The following is a 12,623-nucleotide window of genomic DNA, read 5'->3' on the forward strand; positions in this document are numbered from 1 at the left end:
CGCCAAGTGATGACTTTGTGCGAGACCGCCACGTGGGCTCGTCGCATTTCTAGCTGTCCTGTAGCACACTTGGTTTTACTGCGTAGATAGCCACTCACAGCGGGCACCACAGCAAGGTATGCGATCTCCGTCTGCCGTCATGGTTTCTATCCCTGCTTGAAATCCGGCTTCAATATTTTGGTAATATCCTACTCGCAAACCAAGTCTGGCTGTCTTCTGCTGAAACGGAAGCATACAGAATTGACCAGCTCTCCCAAGCTAAGTGCTTTCGCTTTGAATTTGTACCGAGTGTATAGTCATTGCCCACATAGACTGATCTTCTACTTCAACCTCAGATTTGCCTTCTACACAACTTCCTGCCTGAGCAGCTGTCTATCATATTGTTCAACCGAATGTGTGATCTGTCCTCTTCCATAGTGAAGTTGAGGTTAGAAGCATTCCCGAGGCTCCATGCCTTGCGTGCCTAGTTCGGCTTACTACTATTCTGTACAATCCTCTGCCCGGCCTCGGCCTTACCGTTCAACTCTGCCCTTTTACGTGGAGGTGGCAGTAATCGAAAGAGCATCCCAAACCTTGTACTCACGCCTTTATCCAATCGTGCGGAGTAATAAGTCTTCGCATACGTGGTCTCGTTTGGCCGCTTAGCGGCAAGGCCTGCTCGCCCAGCCGTTAAAGGCTTGGAGATAGCCGGAAAGGCAGAGCGCCAGAACTGTGCCGACTCCGGCGCCTCTATGCTGTGACACACCAAAGAGCCCTCGAGTCTATATACTCCGATGTTACGCCCCAAAGGTGTGTGGATTGTCACGGTGTCCAAACATTCTTTGACCGCAGCCTCTGCATTGTTCGGATACACGGTTGCGTCGAAGCTCAGAATGCATACTTGTTGTGAGCAGCCCGCTGTACCGGCCGAATGTTTGCGGCTGACATGGTACCATTCCTCCGCGAGCCAGCCTGAACGCATTCGGATCGAGCTGGTCTGGAGAAACTGAGCAGCGGCATGCCCAGACACGCAGGGGTCAGGGCTGCGGTAGTTGAGTCGGATGATGAATGCTGCCGAGTCCGAAAGGCTATTCAGAGACTCGACGCCAACGTACCAAGGGGTGAAAGACTGTGTGAGGTCCTGCCATACTTACATTGAGGACTTACCACGGGGCGACCCACAGCCATAAAACGACCGAGATCACGTGCGTGGTAAGGAACGGGCGTCCGAGGAGCTGTTCTTATCCCCACGACGATGGCGGCGATGCTTCTTTCTCCTGCGTGCTGCGTAGACGCCACTTGAATTCGGCTTTCAGAAGCAGCAAAGATGCTGAGAGTGGACCCAACTGCCCGTTTGGATTTTGGTCGGTGCTGGCAGATCTGACGCCTGATGAGGGAGGGAAGGCCGTCGAGGTTGATATCGATGTGTAAAAGGCGCCGTAAGTGTTGGGGCTGGACGGTAGGTATTGCTGCAGTCTTCCTAGTGCGGCAGCCGGTTCCGTAACAGGTAAGCTGGTCTCTGTGACGCAACTGCTGCATGCATCCATCGGGTCAAGATGAGCGAAATATGCGCGGACAGATCATAGTAACGCAAGCGTGGAAAACGCGTGAGCCGGGTCGAGAAAACACGCGAAAGAAATTGGCAGGTTGCAAGTTCACTGATATTGAGAAGCGGTGTTTCTGCATATATGTAATGGACCGAACGCACGGGGAAAGCATTAACACCTTCCTCCGTCTTCCGCTTCATGCAGTCTTCGGATTCTGCCAGGCCGCCGGACCGTCCGGCTCTGCGATGTCATTCAGCTCGATCTTCAAACCATATTGAGAACAACACATACCACAAGCACACTAACCGACCTCGAGCTACAACAGGAAAGGGAACTTGACCTTCCTTTTCACAAAAGCCACTGCGTAATGGCGTATGCATTTGATTCGGTGATGCCACAAACGGACATCGTTGCAAGACTGGTTCGTGAAAAAACAGTATCAATCGTTGGAGCTCGAGGCAAATCGATTTGTCTCTTTATCAATCATAACTAAAGAGAATTCAGACGAAGGCAATAATCCGAAAACTTTCAGAAACGGAGAGTGGAGGGTAGAACCATGAGGCTTGGCGTCTTGGCATGAACTGATGATGATGATGACGATAAAGATGATGAAGATGATGATGATGAGTTTAATTCAGGCTATAAGCGGAGACCATACGGGCCATCCCTAAACGGCACCTAAAATCACAACGACCGTGGCCTTGCACTCAGGATCCAAGAGATTAACCAACACCTCAACCAACCCTCATGTTCGAAGCACGAGATAGTCTGCCGGTCGGATAAAGGAAACCGAGGGAGGCCCTCACCACCTTCATATCCGGCTTCCAGCTTTCGCGTGGGCCATCCACAAACTTGCCCGTCCTAAAAGTCCTTAAGACCGCTCCATCCTTCTAGCAAGTACGAAGCGTCTCCCCCCTGTCGCCTGCTGCTTCCCGCAAAGCCTACGGGCTTCAGCATACCGATCGCAGCGCAGCAGCACGTGTAGCACTGTCTCGTTGTCGCGTCCACACTCACATGCCGGGCATTCTGCGAGCTTCTTCCTGAACAAACAGGCGTTCAGGCCGCAGTGCTCCCGTCCGAGCCTGCACCAAGGTGAATGCCTCGTCAGACGACAGCGCTCCGTAGAGACGGAGCGTGTGCTCGCCCGATCAGGCCTTGTCCATCTTTCACGTGTAGTATCTCACGCGGACATCGTCCTCATTCGTATGCAGGCTCTTAGCCCGCTCCGCCTTGACCAGGCTCAGCACGCTCGACAGCTCCCGCACCCCCTCGGCCGGGGCGGCTGTGAGTTCGCTGTCGTTGTCGATGCCTATTTTTGCAGCATGCTTTGCATCTGCCACACCGCGGATACCCTTGTCGTCGGGAACGAGGAAGACTGTCACTAGACAACCGACACTTTCCCTCTCCAAGATGGCGTCGGCGATCTTGGGCACCACTTCCCTCCCGCACTTCACCTTTTGACCTTGCTCGATGGCCGACAAGGCCTCTTTACTCGTCGTTGCTACGTAGACATGTGCCGTCTTGCGCAATGTGTTCCTTGCTTCTTCGAGAGCATAGAGCAAGGCAGTCAGCTCAGCCCCAGAATTACGGCAACGTCGCGGCATGTCTCCCATCAACGAGGCCCCTATCTTAGGCCCGCTTGTATTTCAAAGCGCTAGCCCTTATCCTGAGATTTGCTCCTTGAGCACACAGCAAAGGCTCCGCTAGTGGCGATACCACCTTGTATGAGGAACAAGGCTCCCAGTACGAGTGGGCCAGCGACTTCCCCCGCCTTTGTGTACCGACATGCGCATCCGTCCGTTCGAGCAACGCAGACGGTGTCAGCCGTCGCCGCCATTGCGTGCTACGCCCCACGGCCGGAGCCGTTTCGCGTTGCCTTGGGAGGTCTCGCTCGTCGAGGCCGACCATGTCTCGCCGTGTGGGATCGAGGCAGCGCCCTAGCCAGCAGCGGAAGCCCCTTTGCCCACTCGACTAACCAACCCTATTATCGTGTCTCAACAAGTTCGTCGCAGAGGGGCCCTGTCCCTCGAAAGGGCACAACGTTCATGTCTTAACAGATCCGCAAAGCGGTGGTGGTCTGTCTCCTTAGGAGCACACAGGTCGTGTCTTCACAAGTTCTCTGCAACGGTGGCCTGCCACTTCTAAACCGCAACGGGGCGCAAGTCAGCGACCCTCGCCAGCACGCCATCCAACTGCGCATGCGGTGCTGATCCCAGAGCGCTCGTTGGTCAGGGGTGTCCTGTCTCTTGCCTAGCTCGGTTGCACATCCACCGGCCTTGTTGTCTTAACAGTGTCCCTGGCCCCGTCCGTCTCTTTTGAGCAGCTGTGCGACCAGCCGCCAGGGGCAACAAGTGATGCGCCGGCTTCGGGCCCAGGTCGACGTTCTGGGTAGGCAAGAGTCGGATGGTTTTCTTACGCCAGTATCCCCTGGTTTGTGATGTTTCTTTGACTTTGTTCATCGCTGTTCGTTCTGTCTTCGCCGTGTCCCGGGCATGACGACTCTTACCTCTGCTGAAGTGCTCCATCTGGCAAGGAGGGCGGAGTCCATCGACAGGATACTGCACTGCAAATTTTGGCTTCTGCAGTTGACGAATGAGCGGTGCGTTCCTTCGGCTGGGCACGAAAGAAGGCTATGTGGGCCCTTTCGCTCAAGATGGCATAATCAGCAGTGGTGAATAACCATGGGGGCTTTTCTAGTCTTTCGATTTGGATTCGAAAGGGGTTCATCTTTGCCGCTACTGGCCTGGCCCTGAATATCGCAGAGTACTTGGCCAATAGCAGTCTAAGATCATGCGAAGTGCCAAGTGCGCGTAACAAACAGCTTCTTCCAAGAACGCCTCACAGGATGCATGTGTATTTGGCTCGAGAAGAACCATTTGAATCGACGTACTTCCAAAGACATGATTTGCAGGCCGAGGGCCGATGCTCCTGAGGCGCAAAAACTGCCTAAAGCCACAGGTTATCATGTCTCGCCTTTCCCCCAGATTAGACAACGCAGTCCCTCTTCTTCCCACCTATTGCGCTCCGTACTTGCCCCTCGTTTCCATGTCCTCGGTCGGCTCGAAACGAGGGATTGCTCGTCCGTTCTCGTGCTTATAACGGGGTGCCTACCTTGCTTCTTCCGTCGGTCGCAAGCAGCCCGTCGGCTTTTGTGGTGAACGACCTCGGGCTGACTCTCGACATCTTGACGGCCATTATCGCGCGTGTTCATTTGCGGAGCCTCGAGCCCCCTACCTAGCGCAGCTACCGGAGCCAACAGCTGGCGCGACGCTGTTTGATGTCGCTTGGCTCTCCCGACTGCATCCCAGGAAAGCCAAGAGCTCATAGCCGGGCACCACGTGCAAGTGGTCCTTATCGCTGGCCTCCTCCACGCCGCAAAAGGTGTCCCGCCAAACCCGTCCAGTGAGTTTTCATGTTCTAGGATATTCTTGAATAGAATGGCAACGTATACAGAGATCATGGCTTCGACTGCACCCCAAGCAATCCATTGATAGGCACAATCTAAGTTTCCGGAATTGTTGACGATTGCGTACGGCGTCGCCATTGTGACGTACGTCCATTTATGGTGACGAAATCACGCCTCTGTGCTCCGTCGCGCATTCAGCTAAGGGTATATACGACGTAGACGCGCCTCGAGAACACGTTTCGTCCCAACTCACCATCTCCTCTACCTAGCTAAAGACATGAGATACACCGTACGTCCTCCATGGTTCCGTATGTGGCATGGCTTACTGGATTTTGACTAGGTCAAAGCAAGCTTTCCTAATGCTAAGGATTTCGAAAAGGTCAAGGATAGACCCATCAAATCGTACATTTGAGACTTGGAAATTTGTCAACAACTTCTAACAAGCCTTAGCGTTATCGAACGCGCAGTCGGTAATAGATGTACAGTGCTTGAAATATCAGATCTACCGCCGATATTCGTATGGTATGTGAGCATGTGTCGGGGTACAAACTATGTTGTATGGACATATTGCTGACTGAATGTACTGCAGTACAAGCACTCATTCGGCCGAATCCATCCAGAAAATTATAGGGGACACAGTGCCCGGACTTATATTCGTGACCATAAAAACGTTGGAGTGATGAAAGGCCGATCTCATAAGTTACTGTGACTTTAATTGTGACCTCGAAAAGACTTGACAGAACTGCCGCTAGCCTCATCGTCAGACAAACTTGATGTTGTCATAGCGGTGGCGGAAGAGCTGCTACCAGGCGCCGAAGATGTCTCGGTTTAGCGGGCAACGGGGCGGCAGCGGCGAGAGACCTGATTATCTCGGGCATGATGCACGGGCTCCGATCTACGACATCTTTCTAGGAGCCTTCTAGCGGGGTTGGCGCATATGTAATCCTTTGAAGTCGAGGCCCTCCGGCAACAAGCATAGCCCTGACTATAACTGCACATATGGACATGTTCATGTGCAGGCGTTCTATGTTCCTGTCATGTCGCATTAATGCACATGACATGACGTAATGAACATAATGAACATTTGCACTGTCGGTGTACTCTCTGTTGCTGCCAAATACCAAGTGGTTCGGTCGCCTTTGATCTGGTTGTAGCGGCCGGACGAAGTGAATGAAGGCGGTCTTATCAGCCTCGAACACCGCGCCGCTTTCCCGTGCCCACTTCTCAGCCCGAGGTAGCAGCTGTGTTTGCAGCTTGCGTGTGTTCTCTACCATGCTTGGTCCCGTCACCCATGCGTTGTTGTCGTCGATGAAGCCGATAGGCCCTTCGCTTTTGTTGATACGACTCTGCGCGAGGTTCGCATTGTAGAAGATATACAGTATCGGGGAGAGTGGTGAGCCCTGGGGAATGCTTGTGTGCTCGTTCTCCGAGATTGGTGATTCATAGTCACCTACCACTACCGAAGCTTTCCGACCGTTACAGAAGCTTTCAACCCAGGCCAACCAACTCTGCCGGTATCCTTCGCTCACGTAGTCGTTCGGCAAGCACCGATGGATGCACGCCGTTAAATGCGCCCTGCACGTCGAACGATACTAGAGAAAAACCCTGCATGCTCGCCACGCTTCATGTATCTTCTCGTCCCAGCAGGTTGAGCGCCTGTTCTGCCGATCTTCTTGGACGCCCACCGAAGTGGTTCTCCGGAAGCAGTCTGGAAGTCTCGGCCAGGTAAGACAACCTTCTTGCGACTACTGCCTCGAGTCCTTTACTGATCGTCTCCAGCAACGATAGCCCGTACGCCTTGGGCTTCGAGTAGTCTGGTTTATTGGGTTTGCGCAAGACGACAATCTTGGCCGTACGCCACCGTTGCGGTACGTACTTCAGGTCAAGTGAAGCCTGGTACAACTTCAAGACCACACTGCCCAGCACCGGCCACAGTTCCTTCCAGACAAGAAAAGTGATCACGTCCAGAACGGGTGCCTGGTCGGCTTCGACTGCATGATCACAGCTTCGACTTCCTCAAGCGTCAACTTCGGGAGCTTGATCCTCAAAGGCACCTTCTTGCCTGCGTACTCGTGTGGCCTGCTGGCCCTTTTCGTGACCAGCCTCGGCTTCACCGAGGTACTGTCGCGATGCACTGGCTCTGGAGGAATTGGGAAGAATGAGGTGAGTAGAAGGTCGGCCTTCTCCCGCTCGTCCGTTATCCCTACATCTCCCGCCTTCAGCACAGGTATGCCGTGGCTCGCGCGGCTCGCTCTCGTGTACGCGTAGGCCTTCCAAATGTTGTCGCGGTTATCAAGAAACTCCGCCCAGTGTTCTCGCTTGCTTTGCTCGAGCTTGTCCATATATAGACGCCTGGCGAGTCTGACCCTTCCAGCAGCTTCGGCAACGTCCTCACCTCGGCGTCTGATAGTGGTCAGATGGTTTCGCGCTGCGCCCAGTGAGAGCCGCAGCGTCTTCAGCTCGTCCGTCCACCAGCGCTTGGCGTACGGCGATGGTCTCGCTCTTGCGACGTGCTCCTCTAAAACCCCGTTGACAGACGCCTCTAATCTCTCCGCCGCCATCTCCAGGTCACCCCTGGTGGATGGTGTGATAGAGCTGGCATCGTCCGCGATCCTCTTGGTTACTTCTTCACGTATCGTTTTCCAGTCAGCTTTGTCGTACATTCGGTTTCTTGGCTTCTCGTGATACTCCATGGTGTCCACCACAAAGTGAGCCCGAATCGCTTTGTGATCGGACCGTGGTCAACTTGATGGATCCCGCAGTACTCGCACACATCGCTCAAACCACTCGTTGCCACATGATATCTATTGTGGAACAAGTGGATCCATTGTAGTGCTCCCAAGCCACTGTTCCCGACGGGAGCAGTGAAGCTAGTGCATTCTCCTGCATGAAGTCGATGATGAGCTCAGCCTCGTCGGTACGACTGGTCTCTCCGAATGCCTCGGCACCGCCCCACAGTCCATGGTGGCGGTTGAAGTCAGCACACAATAGCAATTCGACACGACCATTCTTTCCGCCCCCCCTCACCGCATCGTAAACATCCTTGATCATTTGCAGCTTGGCACGAAGCTGCTTTTCATTCGCCGCCTGGCCGTCTGTGGACTTCACATCGTAAGCGGACACAATGAGTGTGGCGCCACGGTTTGTGGGAATCGTCACCGCAACCACGTCGCCGGAAGGTACGGCGACTTGTTGTGCGGCGTGTTTCTTGTTCACCCATATGGTGGCCCGGTAGGCGTACCGTGCCTCTCCTTCCCGTTTCGTACTTGGCTTGAGCGACTGCCAGTTCCGCTCGACTGGAAACGCCGGCTCGCCAGTATCCAGATCTTCGAAGATGTACGGTTCAACCACTGAGAGAGCGTCAAAATCTGCCAAGCTCTCATCGCAGAACAAACTCCAGTGCGCCCTTTTTCGCTTGCCGATGTTCACGTGTAGCACTTTGAACTCCCCTAGCATGAAGTAGCGCTGGGTGTGTTCAACGTGCTCGCTGTGCTCGTTACGTGCGCCCCGCCACTGGTGCTCGATGAGCTAGTCGGGCTTTCCTGCGCAATACCATCCACGTCGATGTCCATGGCCACACTGCGCTGCTCCTGCCTCGTCCTGGACTTCTGTTGCCCAACATGTCGGTAGCGCTGCGGATGCAGTTTACACGCCCAATCGAATACCGTGTGCACGTCGCCGCACGCCGGGCACTTCGGACTGTCCTTGTCCGTGCACTCGTCTTGACGGTGACCTTTCGAGCAGATAGCGCATCTGATCTGGCCGGTGCACGACGCCTGCTTGTGTCCGTACCTGTTGCAGTGATAGCACGGACCACTGTTGTCTGTAACGATGAAAGGTGAGCAGAACGCGTTGATCGCGCCAAACATAGCTGCGCCTGTTCGTAGCAGGTAGTCTGCATCGAGTCTGTTCTTCAGCCAAACCACCATCGATCCTACGTTCTTCTTTGCGTCAACCTTACTGAGCCACGTGGCCTTCATCACCGTACATTCTGCCGTCTCGCAGCTATTGTCCGCCATGAAGTCCTTCGCAAAGTCCTTGTTTAGCGTCTTACCGTCGTTGACTTCCTGGTCCAGTACACATTGCTTCACGACACTGTCAAACTTCACCGGATACCACTGGTCACCTTTGACGCGAGCGCCGCTAAGGCTCGACGTCAGCCAGCGAGTGTGCTGCTTTGCCTTGTTAGCTTCTTCCTTGTCGGCGAAAACTACGTCGATCCTGTCGCCCGGGCCAGGCCGTATACATCTGATCGTCAGCTTTTCCGTGACCTTGTTGACCTTGAGCCCGTCGCGCAGGCTATCTCTGATACCGTTGTAATTGTTCTTCGCTCCCTCGAATCTGCCCATGTCGACCGACACTGCTCGCTCATCTTGCACCTGTGGTTTCTCCTTGGGGATTTGGAAGCTGCCTGCTGATGTTGACCCGGTCTGGGAGGTCTGTGAGCCCATGGACGTGGCTCTCCCCGCAAGGACTTCGCTGTAGCTATTAGGCCTGGGGCTTCCTTGCAGCAGTGCCTTCAATGCCTTGATCTCCTCGCCTTGTGCCCTGATCTCCTCGCCTTGTGCCTTGATTGTCTCCATCATCGCATGATTGCTTTCCAGCAGCGCCTTGTTGCTGTCAAGGAACGCCTTCTGGCTCTCCGCCGTTTGCCTTTGAGCCGCCACCAGCTGTGCGGTGGTCTCTGCCATCGCTGCAAGCTTGTCGTTGACGCTCTCCTCAGCTTATCTCTTACGCGCCGCAGTCGACGCGGCCTCAAAGCCGGGCGTAACCTGCTGCGAGGCTCCGCCTTCCTCCACCACACTCGACCTGATCCTCATCGTCGTCCTTTTCGCCCCTCCCGCCTTCGCCTTCCCTCTCGTCACAACTTGCCACTCCGCACCCCCTCCGCCCTCCGACCCCGCATCAGCGGCGAAGCCGGCGGCGACAGCGGGCGTCGAGCTTCGAGCTTCGAGCTCCAGCACCTTCCCCACATCCACCACCACCTCCCTCCACGTCGATAACATCGTTTTGAGTGATTTCAGTCATATCAAAAAGATCCCTTCCAGCTTGGCTCGCACTTCGGTCCCAGAGGTCGCGTCAATTCTGTCGCACTTCTACGCGTGCTACGCTACCCCCCGGATGACGAAAGCGCGTTAGAAGTCTTGGACAGTCCGTGCACGTGGACAGTCAATGCACGCGTCGCGCGTCGCATCTAATATGAGAGACACCAATACTCCCGCTGCCAATCCAGCCTGGATCTACTTGAAATTCACACCACAAGCTCTCCAATCAGTTGTGGGTTATCCGGTTTAGTTTCAGTCCAATAGGTGCACTGGAACACGAATGATCCTCCCCGACCTCGATCTGAGCTGTTTTGCTCCTTCTAGCGCGTTCGGACGTTACTCTACAAGTTCAGGCTCTGTGGGTGCCAGGTGTTTCTTTGGTCTTCCTCTTGGCCTCTTGCTTTGAGTCTCTAGTCCTGATCTGGCCTGATTCTGGGCCTTTTTAGCTGCTCTATCTGCTTCCCTCTGAGCCGTCTTTAATGCTTTGGCTGCCTTGCGAGCAGCTTGAGCTGTGGCTCTGTCATCGCGCCTCTTCTGAGATTCTTGCTCGTTCCGAGCCTTTGCGAGGACCCTCTCTCGTATCCTCTGCTCTTTGTCCTCTCGCTCTTGCTCCTTTTCTTGCTCCCTCCGGTCTTGAAGCTCAACAGCAGCTTTCGCCTTGCCAGGGCTGAACAAAATCGAACCAGAACCCTCCTCACTCTGAATTGCTCAATCAGCTTCTTGCCACGTTTCTTCTTCTTCTTCTTCTTCTTCTTCTTCTTCGGTAGGCTAGAGCTATTCGGTCGGCGCCTGAAGACGTTATACACCAATGGTATGGGGCCGGTCTCTGAGACTATTTATCTTCTTGATTCGCAAGTGATGCTTTTTGTTGAATCGCTTGTATCCTTGTCATGTATACCGTACAAACTCCCTAGGGGCGAAGGCAGCCACTCCAACGCCCAAGTTTAATCATATTATCGTTACAATAACTAATTGCATTCCAACCAAACAAATTTCACTCTACCGGCGCGTCCGTAAGCGGCACGTATTGCACACCGTACTCTTTTTTCTTGGTGACGTTACCATGCTCATCTTTGTCGATAACGTAGATGTATTGGTGAAAATTCTCTCCAACAGGGACGAAGAGCCTAGAGGTCGTGAAGGTTAGTTAGCAGATAAAAGGTGAAGAATTGCTTCCGGAGAAGATGTTTCTTTCCCCTTCGAAAGATGTCCGGCACGAAGCAACGATCGGGATGTCGCATACTCACCTTCCAGGCGCCTTCAATTGCTCCACAATCCGACTCCATCCCTTCTCGCCCGCCACCGCCGCTCCGACGTGAATAGCATCGTACGGCGCACTCCCCTTCCAGCCCTCCCGTCCGTCGCCCTTCACAAATTTCATCCCGCCATCCTCCAACAGTTTCCTACCCTCCGTGCTTTTCCCCACATTCCGCTCCCCTATCTCGACCAGCGGCTGGATGTGTTCAATGCCCACAACGCTACCGCCGGGCTGGACGAGGTGCGCGAGCACGTGCGTGAGGTAGCCAGAGCCGGAGCCGATGTCAAGGACGCGTGCGCCTGGGCGGAGGTACGGGAGGAGGGACTCAGCGGCCGGGGCATGCATATGCGGGGCGCTGATGGTGGCGGCGTGGCCGAGAGATTGTGGGGAGTCTTGATACGGCGCTATGGGAGCGTAGTGGGCTCGATCGACCTTGAAATAATACGATTAGGTTGCTGGGTACATTCATTCGGGATGAGCATTGACATCTACTTTCTTCATGGCCTCTCTCACGCGGAGAGAGGTGACCAGGCCGTTTTGGAAGAGGTTTTCGATGAGCGCATCATTAGAAGCGCCAGACGAATGCCAGGCCATGTTTGTGCGGTGCCGCCCGCAATGAGGGAGTGACGATGATAGTCTATTTCGAAGCTTGGGCGAACTGGTGGGCAGTATCTGGCAAAATTTGGAGACCGCGGCTGTTAAAGACAAGGCGATGCTCATGCGTGGCTGCCTGATGGCAGAATCTGGAAAGAACACTTGATCCGGGAGATAGGAATCACGATAGTTAATTGAGCTGACTACGGGAAGAGGAAGTGGTGTATTGTCATTGTGATGTCGGTTGTCCAGGGTCTGCAGCTCCAACGCAACGGTTTCGACGTCACGCAGCATCAGCCCCATCTTGTGCGGAGGGGTCGTGGCCGGAGGGTTCGGAAGGGCTTGTCAAGCACTCTTGTCGGTGCATTTATACATAAGTATATCGTCGCCCGATATGTTAACCAGCTCTATTCACAGATCCTGCGTGACATTGTAGGCTGGACTTCGGGGACAGTCTTGCACGCTACCAAGCCAAGACCACACGTATAACCAGAGGCGATTGGCTTGTCATAAGTAACACTCGACGGAACAGCTGGCATTTCATGATAAGAACACTACAAATGGGCGTCGCCATCTACTCTATCATGGCATAAAAGGATTGGCCGGACGGAGAGCGCACACCTTCACGTGGTGTCCGGTGTTAGTAGCCGCTACGCAGTGAAACCAAGTGCGCTACACAATACCAGAAGAGCGATGAGCCCACGTGGCAGTCTCGCGCAAAGTCATCGTTTGACGATGTCTACCTCCTGCTCCGCTGACAAGGCCCGACGTGGGTGATGAGGCCGCCCACCTCA

At 54.3% G+C, this 12,623-nt stretch overlaps 2 protein-coding genes across 2 annotated transcripts; one reads left to right on the top strand and one right to left on the bottom strand.

Annotated features, from left to right (window-relative positions):
* Positions 1–5,183: 5,183 nt before the first annotated feature.
* On the top strand, positions 5,184–5,975 carry WHR41_09476 (uncharacterized protein). The gene is made up of 4 exons (XM_069378079.1): positions 5,184–5,221; positions 5,273–5,334; positions 5,383–5,454; positions 5,522–5,975. Exons 1-4 carry the CDS (start codon positions 5,210–5,212, stop codon positions 5,610–5,612), a joined length of 237 nt encoding a protein of 78 aa, XP_069224970.1. The 5' UTR covers positions 5,184–5,209; the 3' UTR covers positions 5,613–5,975.
* Positions 5,976–10,800: 4,825 nt separating this feature from the next.
* WHR41_09477 (uncharacterized protein) lies at positions 10,801–12,026 on the bottom strand. The gene is made up of 3 exons (XM_069378080.1): positions 11,728–12,026; positions 11,225–11,667; positions 10,801–11,104 (listed from the first exon to the last, which is right to left on the bottom strand). The coding sequence occupies exons 1-3, from the start codon at positions 11,953–11,955 to the stop codon at positions 10,972–10,974; spliced, it is 804 nt and encodes a 267-aa protein (XP_069224971.1). The 5' UTR covers positions 11,956–12,026; the 3' UTR covers positions 10,801–10,971.
* Between the last annotated feature and the right edge of the window lie 597 nt (positions 12,027–12,623).

This window comes from Cladosporium halotolerans, assembly GCF_011745625.1.
Source record: "Cladosporium halotolerans strain TM138-S3 chromosome Unknown Sca117, whole genome shotgun sequence".
Classification (NCBI taxonomy): Eukaryota; Fungi; Ascomycota; class Dothideomycetes; order Cladosporiales; family Cladosporiaceae; genus Cladosporium; species Cladosporium halotolerans.

Coding starts and splice junctions, on each gene's coding strand:
- WHR41_09476 (XM_069378079.1), top strand. Junction 5,335..5,382: donor AAGGATAGACCCATCAAATC/GTACATTTGAGA, acceptor AACAAGCCTTAG/CGTTATCGAACGCGCAGTCG. Junction 5,455..5,521: donor CTACCGCCGATATTCGTATG/GTATGTGAGCAT, acceptor AATGTACTGCAG/TACAAGCACTCATTCGGCCG.
- WHR41_09477 (XM_069378080.1), bottom strand. CDS start 11,955: ATGAGCATCGCCTTGTCTTTAACAGCCGCGGTCTCCAAATTTTGCCAG. Junction 11,668..11,727: donor TGAGAGAGGCCATGAAGAAA/GTAGATGTCAAT, acceptor TATTATTTCAAG/GTCGATCGAGCCCACTACGC. Junction 11,105..11,224: donor CAATTGAAGGCGCCTGGAAG/GTGAGTATGCGA, acceptor CACGACCTCTAG/GCTCTTCGTCCCTGTTGGAG.